The sequence below is a fragment of the Cladophialophora psammophila genome (assembly GCF_000585535.1).
Source record: "Cladophialophora psammophila CBS 110553 chromosome Unknown aczJe-supercont1.32, whole genome shotgun sequence".
NCBI lineage: Eukaryota > Fungi > Ascomycota > Eurotiomycetes > Chaetothyriales > Herpotrichiellaceae > Cladophialophora > Cladophialophora psammophila.
Window position 1 is genome coordinate 247409 of NW_006912953.1, and position 19345 is coordinate 266753.

General features: G+C 52.0%; 8 protein-coding genes across 8 annotated transcripts; 3 read left to right on the top strand and 5 right to left on the bottom strand.

The window, feature by feature from the left end:
• Positions 1 to 1066: 1066 nt before the first annotated feature.
• A1O5_12266 (uncharacterized protein) lies at positions 1067 to 2104 on the bottom strand (the record flags this gene model as incomplete). Its single annotated transcript, XM_007752835.1, has 1 exon — positions 1067 to 2104. The coding sequence occupies one exon, from the start codon at positions 2102 to 2104 to the stop codon at positions 1067 to 1069; it is 1038 nt and encodes a 345-aa protein (XP_007751025.1).
• Positions 2105 to 3314: 1210 nt separating this feature from the next.
• A1O5_12267 (uncharacterized protein) lies at positions 3315 to 3807 on the bottom strand (the record flags this gene model as incomplete). The annotated part of the gene is made up of 2 exons (XM_007752836.1): positions 3315 to 3704; positions 3775 to 3807. The coding sequence occupies 2 exons, from the start codon at positions 3805 to 3807 to the stop codon at positions 3315 to 3317; spliced, it is 423 nt and encodes a 140-aa protein (XP_007751026.1).
• A 489-nt stretch (positions 3808 to 4296) lies between these two features.
• A1O5_12268 (bifunctional purine biosynthesis protein ADE17) lies at positions 4297 to 6744 on the top strand (the record flags this gene model as incomplete). The annotated part of the gene is made up of 4 exons (XM_007752837.1): positions 4297 to 4396; positions 4869 to 4995; positions 5048 to 6542; positions 6589 to 6744. The coding sequence occupies 4 exons, from the start codon at positions 4297 to 4299 to the stop codon at positions 6742 to 6744; spliced, it is 1878 nt and encodes a 625-aa protein (XP_007751027.1).
• A 741-nt stretch (positions 6745 to 7485) lies between these two features.
• A1O5_12269 (uncharacterized protein) lies at positions 7486 to 9063 on the top strand (the record flags this gene model as incomplete). Its single annotated transcript, XM_007752838.1, has 1 exon — positions 7486 to 9063. One exon carries the CDS (start codon positions 7486 to 7488, stop codon positions 9061 to 9063), a length of 1578 nt encoding a protein of 525 aa, XP_007751028.1.
• A 237-nt stretch (positions 9064 to 9300) lies between these two features.
• A1O5_12270 (uncharacterized protein) lies at positions 9301 to 10516 on the bottom strand (the record flags this gene model as incomplete). Its single annotated transcript, XM_007752839.1, has 2 exons — positions 9301 to 9973; positions 10098 to 10516. 2 exons carry the CDS (start codon positions 10514 to 10516, stop codon positions 9301 to 9303), a joined length of 1092 nt encoding a protein of 363 aa, XP_007751029.1.
• Positions 10517 to 11020: 504 nt separating this feature from the next.
• On the bottom strand, positions 11021 to 12493 carry A1O5_12271 (mevalonate kinase; the record flags this gene model as incomplete). Its single annotated transcript, XM_007752840.1, has 1 exon — positions 11021 to 12493. One exon carries the CDS (start codon positions 12491 to 12493, stop codon positions 11021 to 11023), a length of 1473 nt encoding a protein of 490 aa, XP_007751030.1.
• Positions 12494 to 12963: 470 nt separating this feature from the next.
• On the bottom strand, positions 12964 to 14325 carry A1O5_12272 (uncharacterized protein; the record flags this gene model as incomplete). Its single annotated transcript, XM_007752841.1, has 1 exon — positions 12964 to 14325. The coding sequence occupies one exon, from the start codon at positions 14323 to 14325 to the stop codon at positions 12964 to 12966; it is 1362 nt and encodes a 453-aa protein (XP_007751031.1).
• A 532-nt stretch (positions 14326 to 14857) lies between these two features.
• A1O5_12273 (uncharacterized protein) lies at positions 14858 to 19219 on the top strand (the record flags this gene model as incomplete). Its single annotated transcript, XM_007752842.1, has 1 exon — positions 14858 to 19219. One exon carries the CDS (start codon positions 14858 to 14860, stop codon positions 19217 to 19219), a length of 4362 nt encoding a protein of 1453 aa, XP_007751032.1.
• Positions 19220 to 19345: the final 126 nt, after the last annotated feature.

Here is a 19345-nt window from a genome sequence, read left to right on the forward strand (position 1 = left end):
CTGTTAAGATCAAATCCATTTCTTCCCGAGATGGGGATTGACTGGGCGCTTGAGAAAGATGGAAGATGTGAGGACGAGCAAGAGGAGGCTGCAGCATGATGGGGTTTGGATGGGCGGGTCGAGCGCAACGAGAGCAACAAGAAGACAGAGGAAAGTGATGAGGAACGAGCAATATCGGCTTGATTGGACTCGAAGCATTGAGGAAGCGCCGAGACATGGCGAATGAGCAGCGACATAGCTGGGCCATCACAATGCAGGCCACTGGGAGCAGGTGATGGCACTGATGGGCATGCAGGGCAAGAATTAGGGCCGCCTCCAAGTTCAAGCAGGGCTAGTGCATTAGGCTAGTCGGCATTACTTACAAGTACAGGTACTTGTACCTGGGACAGCCAAGTCATGCCTAGGATCACTCCAGAGAGCAGGTGAGAGGGGTCCTGGGGGGTCTCAGGTACTGTATGTACCTACCGAGGACTGTCCCGTAGTGGCATGGTGGCCAAGTTCTAGGCCTGGTGCCTGCCAAACCTGCAGCGGGGAATAGCGGGGCCCTACCGGGCCTACCCAGCCTACCAGCGGACAAGTACAAGTATAGCACACAGAGCTCATCATTCGGCCCATCTCGCTATTTTTGGTCATTCTATCGAGTACGAGGCACCTCCTGGCACCTCGTACACACTGGCTGGCTGCCACCTGCATGCCTTCAACCCTATGATTTTCTATGTTTGGAAATTCTCTGCCCTGCTAGCTATGTACCGAGTACTTGGGCTTCAGCACTAATTTCTGATTGGCGCTTAGCCCTCACCAGTCCGGAGAGATACTCACTCTGTAATCTATTCTCTTTGGTCCCTCTGAACGCAATATGTGTGGTGTGTTGGTCATGGACAGTCACGGTACAACCTGCTCCGCTCGTGGCTTTTTCGAGCCGCTTTGTCCCCGATCCGCCTTCAATAATGCTGTTTAATCCATCCCTGGTCATTTATTTTCATCTTCCCCATAGCTCGCATACTCTGAATAGCACCCTTACCAGATCCATCTCATGTCCCACCCCACGCGTCAACAGATCCGACTCTCAACAATATGCCACTGGCAGTTCAGCCACTGCGTACTGCTCCAGACCTTTGGTCTTGACAACTTTCTTGACTGGCATGTTCCAGCTGGGAGTCTGGTCGCCAAGTGGGAGTTTGATGGTTAATGCCTTGATCTTGGTCGCTTTGCGCTTGCTTGCCATCTCCGCTTTGAGCCTTTCCTCTCGTCTCTTCTGCTTTGTGCCCTCTGCGCTCATCATCATGTTCTCCAGCTCCTTTGCCGTAGCTGCCACCTTGACCGGGTGGAATCGCTCGTGTTCTAGAGTGAAATCCACGCGGTCCAGGCCGTCCCCAGCAAGTTCCCGAAAAGGACGAGCCCAACTCTCAGTGACATCCAGTCGGCACGGCCAGTCGAAGAAAGTGACGTCAAGGGTCAGCTTCTGAAGCGCCGTTACCTGATGCTTGATCTGTCGCAACAGAGCGGCCCATCTCGCATCGTGTCTCAATTTCCACTGGCGGTCAGCCAGCCACCTGGGTTCGGCGTACCCAACGTGGGTAATCTCAAGGGCTCGGATGCTCGTGCGGGCATGTTCAGGAATGGTTTTGAGGAAATTTCGCACCACAACAATTCGGTCGAAGCAGAATGTGGTTCTGGCATAGATGAACGGGACGGCTTCCTGGTTCATCTGACGACAGCTCAGGAGGAGAGAAACCCCAGTTGCCTTGCCGGTAAACTGGCCCAGCAGGCGATGAGGGGGTAGCTTGTGTTTCTTAAAGGGCTCTCGTTGCTTCATCAGCTGGAGTTCCTTCTGAGGATGGTTGGCTGAGATGATGACCCGAGCTTCAGGTATGATAAGATCATAGATTCGATTTCTGATCTCGCCGGGCAGCTTGAAGAAGGCGAAAGGCTTGGGAGGTCGGGAAGGGGCAGGTTTGGGGATCTTGGCCATGGGCTCAGTGGTTGGACGACGAGTCTCTGCTTGGGGTCGCGGAGCAGGTGGGCCGGTGAGTTGAGCAACCGGTCGGAGGACATGCTGACGATTGCGGTGGGGAAGCAAACGATCACGCTTTGGAGATGGCATGATGGCTCTTTGTTGTCTGCATGAGCAAGGCTTGTCTGAGGAATGATGCAGGAAATCCTCTGTAGGCGAGAGCCAGGATGAGACGAGATGCCTGCTCCAAGAGACAAGCAGAAGGGAATCGTCAAAGTGGGAACCAAGCAGGATAAATCAAAGGTAGGTTGGGAAAAATGTGTGTGAAGAAGAAACTAGTGATAACCAGCAAAAGCGAAGCACGTTGAATGATGTCGACTGATATTGAGTTTGCAGTGAATCATGAAAGCGGCAGGCACCCATGCGTCACATGATCCAGCAAGTGAATGGGTGAGAGTGACGCGGTGTTGCGACAATGGTCTGTCCAATTCAGCAACAACAATAGGCTACTGAATTGGACATGGGCATCTGTGTGCAGTTGGAGAGCCAGAGGTGAGAGGGGGAGCTGGGGCGGCAGCAGCAAGAGCGAGGATGACGGCGAGGTTGAGGTTGAACCGCGGGATCTCCTGGCGGGCGCTATCTTAGATCAAAGCAACACATTTAGTTACATACCCATGTGTTCCTCCCCGAATAGAGTTGGGCTTGGTGCTCTTTTCTGCGCGTTGCACAGATTCCTTGCTCCCCGGGTGGCTCTCCACAGGAGCAAAAGGCACTTGTCTGGAAGCGCTGGCGATATAGGGCATGGTTGTGTGCTTCGCAGAGTGATCATTAATAGGGGGGAGAAGGGAACTCTCCGGTGGTCTTCCCTGGCATGTTCGCCAGCATAATCGCATAACCTCAGCTAGGCGAGCGGGGAATGTCTCCTGAAGACGTGAAGGCCTCCATACCAAGCAAGGAGGCACAGCAAAGTTGTCTAACCTTTGGGGCTCTCCAGAAGCCAGCGCTGAGTGAAGCCAATGGATATCCGCCCCCTGACAAGTACAACCATTTTTTCTCGCTATTATTAAACCCAAAATTAGCAGCGGTGCCCGGAAACGGAAACTTCCCCGCAGCTTCCTGTCTCCTGCCAAGCCGCCTGCAACTGAGCCGCTCACTTGGAAAAGCCCTTGGTCCTCCGCATATCACTACCAAATAGCGTATGGTAATGCTGTGTTGATCCCCCCCTGGCCCATGAAACGGCTATTTTTTGATATGTCATAGTGTACAATCCGCGCATCACCTTGCAATCCTAAACTTCTTGCAAAGGACAGCAGCACATTACTCGTACAGTGCACATCTCCTTCCCCCCCGAGCCAAACAGTCACAAATCCTGTTTCTTCCCGTGTCGCCTCTTCATGTCGAAGTATCCGCTAACGTTGTCGTCTAGATCGGCCTGGTTGGTTCCTGGGAGAGTTTTCTCATCATCTGTTTCGCCGCTCTTGGAACCCTCGGCCTCCTCATACAAGTCCCTGAGCTCATTGATCCGAGCAAGGCGATCCAGCTCCGGGTTATACTGGAGGTGCCGCTTCAGGACCACTCTTTCGTACCAACTGACATGTCTGGGCTGGATTGTGATGCCGTGGTAATCTTGAGGTCGTCCTTCCCGAATGAAATGCCAGTATCGTTCCTGCTTACGAAGGCCGAGACCTGTCGTATCCGGGATGAACAAAAGAGTGAGAATAAAGCCTATGAGGCCAAACCAGCTGACAACCTATCGGGCACATCAGTCCACTCCTCTCGAAATTCAATCAGTCCATCACGTATGCAAAACTTGGTCCTACCCCCGATGTAGTTGGTAGATACCAGTTGCACATAATGCACCCAATTTCCCGACTGCTGCACTAATACCATGCGCTGTAGCACGAATTGGGCCCGGATACACCTCCCCGCCACCAAGAAGGTAGTAGAGTTGGGGTCGAATTGAATCCAGAAACAGCTGAAAAAGTAGATAAATTCAAACGCCTTCCCTCCGGCTCCCTTGACATCCAACAACAGCTAAAGCTCCGCCGCAATGATGAACGGAATGAAGGACACGATGAATCCCATAGTTTGCATTCTCTTGCGGCCATAGATTTGTGATCCACGAAGAGGGCTGCCAGGTAACAGCTGGCGAGCTCGTTGCCAATGTTGATCAGGTGATAAAGCCACAACGCCCCAACCTGGCTGGAACTGGAAGCGACAATCTGATCTGGCGTCGCAATGCAACACATGTATCAAATTATTCATCTGATTCCCCATTTCTGACCAGGCTGAACAGAATTCTTTGTTAAACTGATACAACGAATCAGATAATCAAAGCCAATATGTCCATGTGGTTCGAGAGCAGCTACGAACTGGTAGACAGCAAAGCAGGGTTGTTCCCTTCGTCGCAGATCGATCTGGCGATTTCCGTTGATGTCCCGGGTTTGATGTCATAGAGAATCGCGCCACAGGTTGGGCCACCTTGGTCGATGCTTGCGAGGCCTCTTGCTCTTCAGCCAGGAACAAGTTTGTCAAGTCTTGGTCAAGCTTTGTCAAGTTTGAGTCATGCTCTCCACCTTCATATGCTTCGCCGTAGGCTTGGCATTACGTCGGGAATGTAGACCTTAAAGCGCAGTATCGAAATTTCTTGCTTTGCATGAGTGGCATGGTGGAAGCAAAATCATCAACGTGAAGTTCTTTTTGTGATAAACTCCCACAGTCATACAGCGAACCATCACTTATCAATGCGGCTTGCCCTGTAGACGACTTATCCATCGACCCAGGCAACCTCCCTTCCAAACCTCCGGAATTTAAGCCCGAGTGGTATTCAACTACGATGGCTTCCCAGAAGATAGGCATGTCACCTTTGCCACGTGGACCCTGCACCGCTTACATTATATTCTAACCCTGTTAGCTATCCTTTCGGTATACGACAAAACCGGCTTGCTCGATCTCGCCAAAGGCTTGATCAAAAAGGATGTTCGGCTGCTGGCTTCTGGTGGGACAGCGAAAATGATCCGAGAGGCCGGTTTCGGTGTCGAGTGCGGGATAACACATCTTGTCCAATTTGGCAAATTTGCTAATGCCCTTTAGAGATGTCTCTGCTATCACAAAGGCACCCGAAATGCTCTCCGGTCGAGTCAAGACCCTTCATCCAGCTGTCCACGCAGGGATCTTGGCTCGAGATCTTGCTTCTGACGAGAAAGATCTCGCTGACCAGAACATCAACAAAGTCGACTTTGTCGTCTGCAACTTGTACCCGTTCAAGGACACTATTGCTAAGATCAACGTGACCATCCCGGAAGCCGTAGAAGAAATCGACATTGGAGGAGTCACTCTTATCAGAGCAGCGGCCAAGAATCACGCTAGGGTAACCATTCTGAGCGATCCCGAAGATTATCACCACTTTCTTGAGGAGTTGGACAAAGGCGACATATCTGAAGAGAGTCGCCAAAAATATGCTCTGAAGGCTTTTGAACATACTGCCGATTACGATGCCGCCATCTCTGACTTCTTCCGCAAACAGTACGCCGGTAATGGTGTGCAACAGCTCTCCCTTCGATACGGCGCCAATCCTCACCAGAAGCCTGCCGCCGCATTTGTGCGCAATGGTAAGCTGCCTTTCAAAGTTTTAGGTGGCTCGCCCGGCTACATCAACCTTCTCGATTGTCTAAATGCCTGGCCCCTGGTGAAAGAGCTCCAGCAAGCAGTAGGACTGCCAGCTGCTGCAAGTTTCAAGCACGTGTCTCCTGCGGGCGCCGCTATTGCAGTACCGCTGAACGAAAAGGAGCGACGAGTTTACATGGTCGACGACATCGAAGGGATCGAGACATCGGGTCTAGCGCAAGCATACGCTCGAGCGCGTGGTGCGGATCGCATGTCGAGTTTCGGCGATGTGATTGCTCTCTCCGACAAGTGCGACGTCCCCACCGCGAAAATCATCTCTCGAGAGGTTTCTGATGGAATTATTGCGCCAGAGTATGAGCCCGAGGCGCTGGAAATCTTGAAGAAGAAGAAGGCGGGTAAATATCTGGTACTCCAAATGGATGAGACCTATGAACCTCCGGCGCAAGAAACACGCACCGTGTATGGAGTCCAACTAACGCAAGGACGAAACGACGTCAAAATCTCGCCCAACGAGACATTCAACTCCATCATCCGTCCGAAAGATTCTCCGAAGCTGTCGGATTCGGCGCTGCGCGATCTCACTGTCGCGACCATTGCGGTGAAATATACCCAGTCAAACTCTGTCTGCTACGCATTGAACGGTCAAGTCATTGGTCTTGGTGCCGGGCAGCAGAGTCGGATTCACTGCACGCGACTAGCAGGCGACAAGGCCGATAATTGGTGGATGCGCTTTCATGAACGCACACTATCGATAGTATGGGCCAAGGGTGTCAAGCGGGCAGAAAAATCCAATGCCATTGACATGCTGTGCTCAGGCCAGGTACCTCCTCAGAGCGAGTTCGAGACCAAAGATTATGAGCGCAATTTTGCAGAAGGGTGTGTACCCAAGCCATTCTCTCCTGAAGAGAGACGGCAATGGTTGGACAAGCTTGGCGAGGTTGCCGTTTCAAGCGATGCTTTCGTGAGTTCTGTTTCCCATTCCTATCGTCTTCACTGACATGAGCCAGTTTCCATTCGTCGATAACGTATACCGAGCCGCCCGAAGTGGCGTGAAATACATTGCCGCCCCGACTGGCTCACAAAATGATGGAGCAGTGTTTGACACGGCAGATAATCTGGGGATAACCTTCATTGAGCAGAGCACGAGGCTGTTCCATCATTGAATACCTTTTAAATAGGCCGCGAGAAACTGTCGGAAGGAGGCTCTTAACGCGTGGTTCAACGAGGGAGACGGATATTGGCCTCAACGCCATATGACGATGCTGTACGACCGACATGTCAAAGGAGATGCTTCCATGCGGAAGATCTCGACTCATGATGGATACCCCCCCAAAAACGTACATAGACACGCATGGATATTCCAATTCACACCAAAATGTCTTGACTCTGGGGGGCCTCAGCCCTAAAATATCAATGGATCCTCGTCACCACGACGACCCCTTACCTTTTATGGTAGTTGGGCGATGGTCCAAGATTCAAATTCTTTAGGCAACCGGTCGTTGCTCCGATGCCCGTGATCCTTCAACCACCAGCATCCTGCATACCTATGCCAGGGCAAAAACAATGTGAGTTCCATTGTGCAGCTGTCGTTACTGATAGGTACTGACATGTGTCAGGAGTGTCGATGGATCGCCTCAATCGCGTGAACAATGTCTGAAAATATATCGTAATGACGAGTTATCTTCGACTCCGACTGCCGAGCTGATAGTGGCTTCGCCGCCGGTTCTTTGACCCCTATTCTTTTGGACCCCAAGCCCGCAGGAGACTTCAATCGTTCTCCGTCATACATCAGACCGCCTCTCCCAGTGCTGCTCCTCGAAGATTCCTAAGAAACTCGACTTGGAGCACTGGGAGCAGGCCGTTTCTCGCACGTTGGACTCTTTGCCGTTCCAAAATCAGCAAAGATGGTCTCACCACAAGACATCAGCTTCGGCCTGGTCACGACATGGCTCGGCCTTGTAGGCTATCTTATTCTGGCCAAAGTTGTCTACGACCTCGTCTTAGCAGTCTACAGAATCTACTTCCACCCGCTTCGGCGTTTCCCCGGCTCCAAACTTGCCGTCGCCTCATACTGGTATGAAACTTACTACGATGTCTTCAAAGGCCATCAATATGTGTGGAGAATCAAGGAAATGCACGAAAAGTACGGCCCCATCATTCGCACCAATCCGGACGACGTGCACATCCACGATCCCGACTTCTTTGACGCGCTCTATGGCTTGAAACTGGACAAGTGGGCGTGGTGGACGCGGGGTTTTGCGGTGCCCACCGCCGGAGGTATGACCGTTGAGCATGAGATCCATCGCAAAAGACGGGGAGCGTTGAACCCCTTCTTCTCAAAGGCCAGCATTGTCGCCAACATGCCTGTCATTCAAGAGAAGTTGGCCGTCATGTGCGAACGGCTAGATAAGATCAAGGGGAGTCGCGAGGTGTTGGATCTCGAGGCCGTGTATTTGGCCTTGACCACCGATGTTCTAACGCAGTGTTCTTACGGTTGGACGTACGATTACATCCACCATCCGGAATGGGCCATGACCTGGAAGCTTGTCAACACTGGTGGACGCGCATCGGCAGCTATTGTGCGCTCGTTCCCCCTGATCGGCGCCATCGTCCGCTCGATGCCCCTATCCGTGGCAATCAAACTGGTTCCACCAGTCGGATTCATGAAATCCTGGATGCAGCGTGTCGGCATCCAGGTGAAGAAGATCAAATCCGATCCGGAGACAATGCAAGCCATCAAGACCGAAAAGAGGCGCAAGGACACCATCTTCGCCCAGATTTTGTCGAGTGACCTGCCCGAGGATGAATTGAGCGATGAACGATTGATTGATGAGGGCGTCTTGATTGCCACTGCGGGCTCTGAGACAACCGCCTGGGCCATTACCATTACGACGTACCATATCATGAAGAACCCGGATGTGCTGGCAAAGATGCGCGCCGAGTTGTCCCAGGTCGAAATCCCGCCCGGTGACCCAGTGGCGCCCTGGACATCGCTGGAAAGGATGCCCTATCTGACTGCCGTCATCAAAGAGGGTGTACGGATGGCCGGTGGAATGCTGTCACGCTTGCCAAGAGTCTATGACAAGCCAATCCAATATAAAGAATGGACCATCCCAGCAGGCACGCCCGTGGCCATGACACCACACCTGGTCCTCATCGACGAGAACATCTTCCCCAAACCCCGGAAATTTGATCCCGAGAGATGGCTCGACGAAGACGCCATCGCCGAGGGCAAGACCACAAGCCGTCTGGACAAGTACATCGTCGCGTTCGGCAAGGGATCCCGGAACTGTATCGGCATGCACTTGGCATATGCGCAGCTGTACATGTCCGTGGCGGCCATAGTGATGCGATATAATCTGGAAATGTACCAGACGGATGACAGCGATGCGACGCCCACAAGGGATCTATTCACGGCCGGGGTCAAGCTGGATAGTCAAGGGATCAGGGTTATTGTGCACGACAAGGATGAGAAGATATAGATAGCAGAGAAAGAGCTTGTTAGATTGCTGCGGTTCGCGCATGAAAGGTTTCGGGCATTGGCTGTTTTAGAGCAGGCTTCCGCCTCTTCTTTTGAGATCGTCAACCGTAGAAATCGCTTAGACATAGATGATGTAAAAAGAGTCGGGGACGGCTCTTCCAGAGGAAGGCTTTCTTGTATTCGATCCAATTCCACCCAAGGTCTTGTTTAGCGTCATCTCATCTCGTACATGTCGATTTCACTCGCCCAGCTGTTTCGCCCTCCAGTCCCAGTACTTCTTCCGGATGGGGTCCCACTTGTTGCCCAGCGCCTCCAGGCACGCCCTGCTCCTCTCGATCTTGCCATCCAGGCGATAAATGTCGGCCAACCAATCAATGGCGTGGCTGCTCTTGACGCTGCCGCTGTCGCTCATCAGATCGGCGCCCTTGCCGCCGACAAAGCCCTCGCAGAAGACCTGGAGATCGGTCACGGGGATGGCAGCGCGCTTGAGCACACCCTTGAGGTAGTTCCATGGCGACGGGTTCTGCGGGGCCCACGCAATGTGGTCCTTGGCGTAGTTGATCTCCCTTTCGACCAGTTCCTCGTCGACGACTAGCTTGCCGCTCGCGAGCACGTCTTTGCGGATCTTGCTGTCTGAGTCCTCGATCGCCGCCAGTTCCTCGGCGCCGAAGCAGACAAAGTACCGGTGGTTCCAGGCCGAGTTGTTGCGCACGTCCTCGTTGATGAGGGCGTCGACGGCCTGCAGCTCCATGTCCGTGGTCAACAGCGGGTCCGGGAAGCGACGGCAGAGCCATTGGCGGTACGTCCAGACGTGGTAGTTCTTGGCGTCGAAGGAGAGGATGTGCGTGATGAAGTCGGCTTCGTTGGGTGGGAGGCTCGGCAGGAGCGAAACCAACAGTTGGCGGTGGTGCCTGCAAACGAGAGAAGGCATAAGTCGGGACGGAAGATGTGACAATTTCTTTTGGGCGCTGTAGTTTGAGCATGGAATAAAGAACAGAAGAAGAAAAGCCAAGTGTGCGAGATAGGCAAACTCACCAAATCTGATAGTTCTTCAAGTTCCGCTCACTGACTCCTTCCAACCACTCCAGCTCCTGGCCGACTCCGTCCTCGACACTCACTTCCTCCTTCTCCCACAGCACCTTCAATATCTTGGCACGATACAGCCACACCGTGTAATGCGCCGGGTTCATGCCGATAATGTCCTCGGTCAGGTCCAGGGCTCGCCGGCTTAACTCGTTGGTGGCCATCAAGGCCCTCAAGTAAGACATGGCTTCGCTGTACCGCACCGAGTAGGCAATGGTGGCGAGCGCCGGACCGGGATCTTTCTGGCCTGGAGGACCGTCGATGAGGGGGATGGGGACGACATCTTTCCACAAGGGCGACACGGCGTAGAACGGTTCCTTGGACTTGGCTTTGGGTTTTCTGGGTGCCGTGGTCGAAGCGGCTTCAGCCATGTTTCGCAAAGCAGATGTCAGCCTTCAAAGGGAAGCTTCGATGGAAAAAGCATGTATCTTGTCAATCCGACGAGCAGCCTCGTAGAACGCTGACACGACTGTCCAATCTAGCCTTGTTGAGATCAAGTCGCCCAGTCAAAAAGGATACAATCTCACGACCATGTCACACACCTTTGCCGGAATGTCTAAAAGCCCGCACAAATAGACGAGTAGATAAATTCGCACGATGATGTTCAATCCATTTAACCAAAAACGTCCGTGGGAATGAAGAGAACAATACGAAGTTGAAATCCACCTCGGAGGAATCTGAATGTTTGTCTCCGACTGATCCACGTGACTTACAGATGTCGTCTCTTCGCGTACTAGAATTTGGTCATTGAAACAATATATAATACATAAACCGCGACGACTTTTGCTCCCTCATTAACTAGATAGCCCTTTCATTTGATCCTTGATGCGTTGCGCCTTCGCTAATAAGACACCAAGGAACAGGTTCATCGTCGACTACCTCCAGAACTTCCATTCTGGCCGCCTTTCGGTCAGGCCAACACCCACCAAGGCTTCAATCCCCTCTTCACCTTCGGCGTTGAGGAACTTTTGCTGGTCAATTTCTTCACCTCCTTCTTCCTCTGTGCCATTGTGCAAGACTGCAGGGTAGAGCATGCCGACACCACTGCCCCCTAGGGTAGTCGTGTACTCTTCAAATCCTGCAGCCTCGAACTTCTCCTTCAACTCAATAATCGCAGCTGGGTCAACGCCTCGCTTGAGTAAGGTGATGGCACATCCACCGCCACCAGCACCTGTGAGTTTGGTCCAACCAATATCGGCGTAGTCCACCAACTCTCGAATGTGTTCCAGCTTGGGATGAGACACTCCCAGCGATACCAGCAACCCATGATTGATGCGGAACAAATCACCGAGATGTTCGATATTTTGCTCTGACACGGGGTCAAATTCGTCCGAAGTAATCAAAGCGTGCGCTGACATTGTAACCTCGTCAATGCTGTCCAGTGTCGCCTCGGTTACCGCTGGATATTTCTTCTTCAACGCGGCGACTTTGGCGACCTCTACCGCGGTTGTACGGGGCTGTTTCGTGTTGATTAACAACAAGGGAAGTTCAGGGAAATCTTTCAATGGCGTGGCACTCGGTGGCTTCGAATAGTCGAGTCTCTTGAACAAAACAGCCCTGCCATGTGTTGCTACAGTATTGTCCACTCCACTGGGATTGCCATGGATGCATAACTCGCCAACAAAAGCCCACTTGTTTATTCTCTCAAGTTGCATCTCGATTTCCTCTTCCGGTTGATCGTGGTGCGGTCCGGATAACACATGGATCTGTTTGAGAAGGGCAGCGCTGATGCAAACGCAAATGCTAGCACTCGATCCAAGACCTGCGCTAACAGGTAATGTAGACCGTAGTGTATAAATACAAGCCTGCGCAGCAGGCGTCTGAAGGCACAGAAACAGATACAGGAAAGCAGAAGCCGCATTTTGATGTATCCTTCTCTTGTCTCCGGCCAAATGGACGGACACCGTTTCGATATGCGGTTTCATGGCAGCGACGAGCTCAGGATCCAACGACGTCACCATGTCGTAGTATCGAGGTTTCCGCGTGGTCTTTGTGAAGATATGCCAAGGTAAATCATCGATATTCCAGGTGTGATCGAGTCCGATATCCGGAAACACGAGCTGAATTGTCCGATGCGATTTCGAGAGGGTCGTAACCAGGAGATAGGATCGAAGGGAGACGGCGGCGGCCATTGCGGCCTTTCCGTGAACAACAGCATGTTCACCAAAGACAATGACTTTGCCTGGGGCAGAAGTCATGAAAGCGGGAGCCATAGGGGACGACTGTTTGCGTGATGCGAGGGATTGTCGCGGCAAGCCATCCTTCGAGTGGCCGTTGACCCCGTTGACCCCGTTGACCCCGTTGGCTTTGGAAGTGCCATTCATAGCTACCTCGACGCGATGGACCATTGCCTTGATGCAAGACGTAAACAAGGCGACTGGAAGCGCAGCCCCTCCTCAAAAGAGCGGTGCTGAGATGGTTGCGGCAAGTAGGAAGGTGAGGTGGAAAGAGGGTGTTTAGGTGAGGATTATTTTTGCCAGCGCAGCACAGCCCGCAGGTTCAACACGTTGTCGACTTTAGACGATTCTCCGTTCCAGCCACTTAAGCTTATCGCTTGGGGTCTTTAGGGGTTCACTAACTGCGAGTGTATGCAGGAACCGGCCACTCTTGGCCACCCTCGCCCCCCGCTTGCCCGTGGTCGGCCCCCGCTGACTCCCTATCCGAGTGGCGCCAGCAACCAACAAACCAGCACAGCGATGAATGTAATACAAAGTGCATGGGACTTGGCGACCAGTCTTGGGAGTATTGTACGAGGTCCCGAGTAGCTACTAGAATACCCATCCAGCCATCCTCTCCTAAGAGCCGCGTCTACCCCAAATCACTCTGAATCAGAATCACTGAGCTCCTCGAACCTCCCTTCATCGTTGGCTTCCTCCACTGGGTTCTTGACGGTCACCACCCCCGTCCCTCTGAGCCTCTCGAACAACACAAACATTCTTTCCGCTTCCCGTTCTTTTTCTTCTCGCGTCATCTCGGGTAGTTCAATTGGTTGTTCTTTGTCGAGTCTCTGTCCAGTGATGGGATTAACAGGGATCTCGCTGGAGGATTCACCTGGGACTTGGGACCTCTTCGCACTTTCTGGGATAGGGATTTTATGGGTCATCAAATATCCTGCAGCGTAGCCATATCCCACGTTCCTGACGTATTGATTGGCATCTTTGTCGGAAAGTTCAAACATCAGTCCTGAGATCGCTTCAGACAAGTTCAGCGTCCCCGAAGACGTGGTGAGTCGCAGAAGCTGTGAGGCCAGCGAAGATGATTTCCCAAGGGGTTGGTCCCTTTCCTTATCGTCAGGCAAGAGCCGTATCCTCATAGTGTTACGGAGCTCGGGTCCTGCAGCCTCGTTGATGTTCCTTAGGACTGTCAACAATGGAACTACAATCGTGTCTAATTCCGTCGAGGAGTGCTCTTGGATGGCCCGTTCGAGGATCGTCATCAACTTGTCTACTGTCGGTTGTACTTCGCTGGCCTTCGTCATGTCAGGGTCAATATCCAGGTTGGCCAAAGCGTTCACGAGCAGGCTTATCGGCGGCTGAAGCGCTGGCGACGGGATATCTGAATGGATGAGAATACGGAATAGCTCGACGACAGCAGGCTGAAACCTTGCAAATTGATCCGTTCTGACACTTGTGCCGTTGAAAAGAAGTTTGAGGGTTTCCATTAGCGCCACATTGCCCGGACTGGCCGGGCTCTTCGGCGTGGACTTCTTCGCCTCGTCTGCGTGACGAGAAAGGTGCTTCACGATGGTGTCTGCCAGACTGTGATCTGCTATCAGGGATTTCAGGTCAATGCCAGGGTCATAGGTCATCAGGAACAGTATTCGGGATAGAAGAAATTCGTCGTCGTCGTCCGCATCCTGGAGTGCATCCGTTGCTTTCTTGTCGAGACCGAGTTTGAGCGAAGATTGACGGGCTGCTGGAAGCAAAAGAAGTGCATTCGCCATGCATCTCAGCGCTTCCCGGCGCACTGATGGGGGAAATTTTCCAAATGCGTAGCTCCCCAGTGCCTTGATGCCATCGTCATTATAGATCCCGGAGACGTTATTGACATTGCGGCCCAAGACTTTCAGATTGGCCAAGGTCTCTTCGCGTTGCTTTTGTTCCAGGGTTTTGGCTTCCAGGTCCTTGGTCAGCAGGGCAAGCAAAGCTCTCGTCTCATTTTGTTGGGTCTGGTTCGCCATTGTCAAGGCGCATAAGCGCTACGGACGTTTCAATGTCCGGCTCACACCGAATACAAGGACTGTGTAGGTAGTTCTAGTTGATGATCCCAACAAGATTCGAATGATAGGTAGCCGCGGCGTACTTGTACTTCATCTACAAACTTGGAATAATGTGTTGGGTGGGAGTGGTATGACTGAGCCATGGAAGTGTCGACAATCTTCGATCTTCGGGTGAGTGGGGCTTTCTGCTTAGGTAAGCCTGGCTCGCGAGGCTGGACAAGGCCCACCAATCAGGGCACCCAGGTCTCCAATTAAACACGAGATCCGCGTTTCGACGCGTCCCGCGAATGCGGCGAGGCTGGTCATGTCCACAGTGCTTCGCTTTATCTTCAGTTGTCAATGCTTCTTCACCTCGGACGCCTCTCCTGGAGTTTTTGCGAATTTTTGATTGATGGATGACTGCTGGCGGTCCTCAGTACCTTGACGATCATTCATTTTGTTAACATCAATGACGGAGTCTATCTCTGCAGTCTAATGCTGGTTTACTACCATCATGTCCATTCCCGATGTTCTTCCTCTGAGTCCCCCTTCGACGTCTTCACGCCGCAAAATATCTCTTCCTAATGCTTCGACAAATGCTACCAGCACTCCAGACTCGGCTGCATCTTTCCCAGGCTCATCAAACACAGCAACTCGAAAACGCGTGGGGTTTTCAATCTCTACGCATGCCCAAGAGCTTTCCTCAAGTCAACCGCCCTCTAGCACCACGAGACCACTGCCCTCTGTTTCAGGCTCCCAGTCAGCTCTGAAGTCGATTCTCAAACCTTGTCCCGTCGACGGGCACACTCTACAAACTGATGGTTCGCAAGAGGTCAAACGCTCAATGAGTGAAATGATGGAGAGCATCGTGCAACAGTTATCGCGTGATGACAGGTCACTCTCTGTCGACGCATATCAGACCCTTTCTGCAGTCATTCGAGAGTACGATGATATCCCAGAGGAGGATGTGCTGAAAGCCAAGATCAACACGATTATGAAATATATCAAACGGGACCTGCAGAAGCAACCTAATCCCGACGAGCCGCCCATCGCCGACACAAATCTAGTGACTCAAGCCTTGAAGGTGCTTGTCATTTTTGCGTGGAATCGCGACTATTCCTCTCTATTGACGGACGAGTATCGCATTTTCATCCTAGATCGGTCCATCCAGGTCATTGCTGAACATGCTGCACCAAAGGGGGTGATAATTCACTACCTCCACCTGCTAGCAACCCAAAATTTTCGCCCAGTTCTCGTTAACAACAACCGTGTTACACGACTGCTTGAAGCGCTGAAGGCTCTGACTGAGCATGTGAAGGGAAATGGTGTGGTCTCGGAAAGGCTCTTGGTCTATCAGAAGCTCCTTGACCAAGCAAGACCCACAATGAAAGCTAGGGCCAACCTATGGGTTGAGGAGCTATTGACAGGAATGACCAACTCGCTAAAAGATGTGAGGACAAAGGCGATCACTATGGGTCTGAAGGCATGCTCAGTGTTTCCCACATCCTCGTCCATCTCAGTCACTTTCAGGACTATACTCGAGAAAGAGCTGACGCCGGGAAAGACCTTCAGCTTAGCCATGTGCCGTAGACTGGAGAAGATGATCGCAGTCAAAGAAGAGGGGATTCAGGTTCCACAAATATGGACCATCATACTCATGCTCAGCAATGGTGTCGAGGACCGAGACCCCAACGGCCCTTGGCCCCGTTTTGACAAATGGCCACAGTTTATGGACTGGTTGAAAGTTATCCAGACATGCTTCAACTGCAGCGAGTTGGCCATTAAACAACAAGCCTACATGGCCTGGGATCGCTTTATCCACATCATCCAGCCTCACCAGACATCCGACACTTTGATGGCATTACTTGCAAAGCCCCTCACTGCCCAAATGGAACGTCAGTCCATAGAACAGACAACCAAAGGCACCCGTCCGACGGCGGTTTCTACTTATTGCACCTTGCTCTATTATGCTTTCCGACCAGCAGCTACACACAAGCAATATACCCGAGTCTGGAATGAATACATTGTCAAGGTCATGAAGAGCTCATTTTTTGAGAAGAGTACTGCCAATGCTGACCTAGCGTGTCGCATTTTCAAGGCGTTGTTCTGGAACTCTAAAAAGAGTACCAAGGTGTGGAACGAGAAACGGGCCCTGGAAAATACTCGAGTTGAGCCTGAGGAACTCCCCACGATTGACTGCAAATGGATTAGGGCAAAGTCCGAAGCGATTCTCGACATGTTTCGAGTACTAGTTCGACACAGCTCCTGGGGTGCCTCGGGTCAATCTCAAAGAGCATTTATTGCTATCGCCTGGTCACATTTCCTCAGAGCCTTACGAGAGGCGAGCAGCAAAGAAATCATACTTTCACACGAAACCGTCGACGCCATAATCAACGTGACCAACTGGTTAGGAGATGAATTCCTCTTGCAAAAACGTTCAAGACCAGATGCTGCAGATCAAGCAGATAACGCTCACCGACTCAGCTACGCCCAAGTGCGACGTTTGACGCTTGTTGTCATTACTGAACTTGGCAACGACCTGATCAAGCCTGGACTAGATTACACCATCCACCCATCCCACATCAACAAGATGCTTGTCATCTATGATACACTGGACTCTATCATTCCAGAATTAAAACATGATGAGCAGGATAGTTACACCTCTGAGGCGTTGAAGGTCGAATCCCGGTTATTACTCTGCAACTGCCAAGAACTTCTCGACTTTCTGAACGCCCTGCTTCTCCGAGATTTCAGAACAGTGCAAGCTCGAGAGCCAGGTGCTGAAAACTCGATGGTAGTGTTCGGTATGAGGCAGTTGGTGGAGAACGACATTGGTTGTTTTCCTCCGGGATATAATGTCCTTTTGATGAGAATGCTCCAGCCAACTCTTTGCGCGTTGTTTTCAGATTGTGGGGAGCGCTCCTCTCCCGACTGGGAGTTAGTCACAACTACCATGAACGCCCTTACCAAGGTACCCCCTGGTTCTATTGAAGAACTCGATGGCATTTTCGCCGCTCCATTCGAAAGTGCCCGCGCATTGGTGCGGGAGGACGCTGTCACGATCTGGAATAAACAGTTCAGCCATCTATGCTCAGTCACTATAGGCAGTCGTCTCTCAAAGGTCTTGCTCACGTTACGAAAAGAGGGTGTTGACGTTCATATTCCTGGCGATCTTCAGCCTGCTCGGGAACTGATGCCAGCTGAAATCCCAATACCCTCTGGACCTGGGGAAGCAATTACTCTCATCTCTAGGCATACATCGTTAAGTCCCAACAAAGCTGCACATGACACTGGACCTTCTTCGGAACTAGGGAGCGAGCACTTCGGGAATGTTGCTGCTGGACGACCTGACCCGGTTTTCTCAAGCCCGAGAAGACGAATTTCACGACCCAGGTCGAGACACGATGACTCTCAGATACACTTCGTGCCGATTGATTCGTCGCCAGCACGTCGACCTGATCCAGACTCGCAGTCACTGACAGAACATCAAATGGAAGTCCGGAATAGGCAGCGTTCCGAACCTGCTGATGTATTTCTGGATCTTCGATCAAGCCCGAGACCACATAGCAAGGCTCAAAATCAAAGCAACTGTGGTATTGCGCGTAAGGCAGCTGCTCTATCAGAAAGACCATCGACACCTACTTTGCCGACAGGTCAAGACCACCAAGAACCCGAAATACCGGCATCTCCAACCCCTCGGGCTAGACACGTTGCAAATCAAATAGCGGACATCGATGTACCTTCGTCACCGCCTTCAATGCCTGGAAACCGTGACAAAGTGGAGATTACTTCTTCCCCACCGCAAGCGGTTGCTGAAGATGGACAAGTGAGGATTGATCTTGCAATGGAGACAAACCAACTTGCGCCAACAGAAGATGTGACAGGTCAAACTTGGGCAGTTGTCGAAGAGAAAGCCGTCAACGTCCAAATGGATGTTCATATGCAAGATCAAAGCACTGAGGAGGACATGAAGCTTCACCCATCAACCGCGATTGCGCTAGCAATGGACGTAGACACGGAGCTTGATGAAGTGGGTTCCAGCCAGGTCATAAGACCTAGAACTGACAGCGACGAGATCGATATGCTTAGCGCCTCGCAATTGTCCCATGACCTTGATCAACATCTCAGCCAGGTAGTCGAGGATGAGGCGTTGCAAAATCTAGTGGAAACCACTAGTGGGCCCTCCGCGGAGCAGCAGGAACAAGCCAACCAGCAAAAGCCTCAGGTGCGAAGAGGCCGCAAGCGCAAGTCTAACAGCGTCAGACTCGGCTCGAAGAAGCGGAGAAGGCCAGAATCCTCATCACAGACGTCCTCCCAATCAATCGCAACAGACAGCGCCATGTACGATACGCCAGAAGAGATGTCGGGCTGCATTGTGGTTGCTCCGCTGCGGGCAGTCCAAGCGGTTGCAGCAAGTGAGCTCGCAGATTCAGCATCAACCGCCAGTGAGTCAGCGGGTGCTCCGAAGCGTCGGAGGGGCCGACCACGCCGGAAAACAGAGAATGTCAGTTCAACCACTAACTCACCTAGACGTCTGCGTGCCAACGTCGAAGTCATCGTGCCCGAAACTTCGACCTTTGAGAAAGAGAGAACGCCAGAACGTGGGATGTTGGCTCCTGCGTTGAGCGATGATGGAAATCCAGCGGCCGAGGATCCGCAGCCAAATTCAGATGGTGATGAAATAGCAGCCGCAACTGCTGTAGAGGCTGAGGAAGAAGGTGCTCGCCCTGGCATCAATGCTTTACTACAACTTGTCCTGGATCGGCTCGAGTCAGCCCACCCTGGAGATGTGGACTTACGGGCTGTGGATGATCTATGCTTTCAAATTCGTTTCCAGGCTCAAGTGATGGCTCAACGGCATGATGCTAGGCAGTGAAGATGGCTGGATAGACGTTATGGAGAGCTTACCTACTGTTATATGAAGAGAGTACAACATAGTGATCCTGTACGGAGGACAGAGGCACTGACATTGGTGTGAACATGATGTGAGCTCTGTATGAAA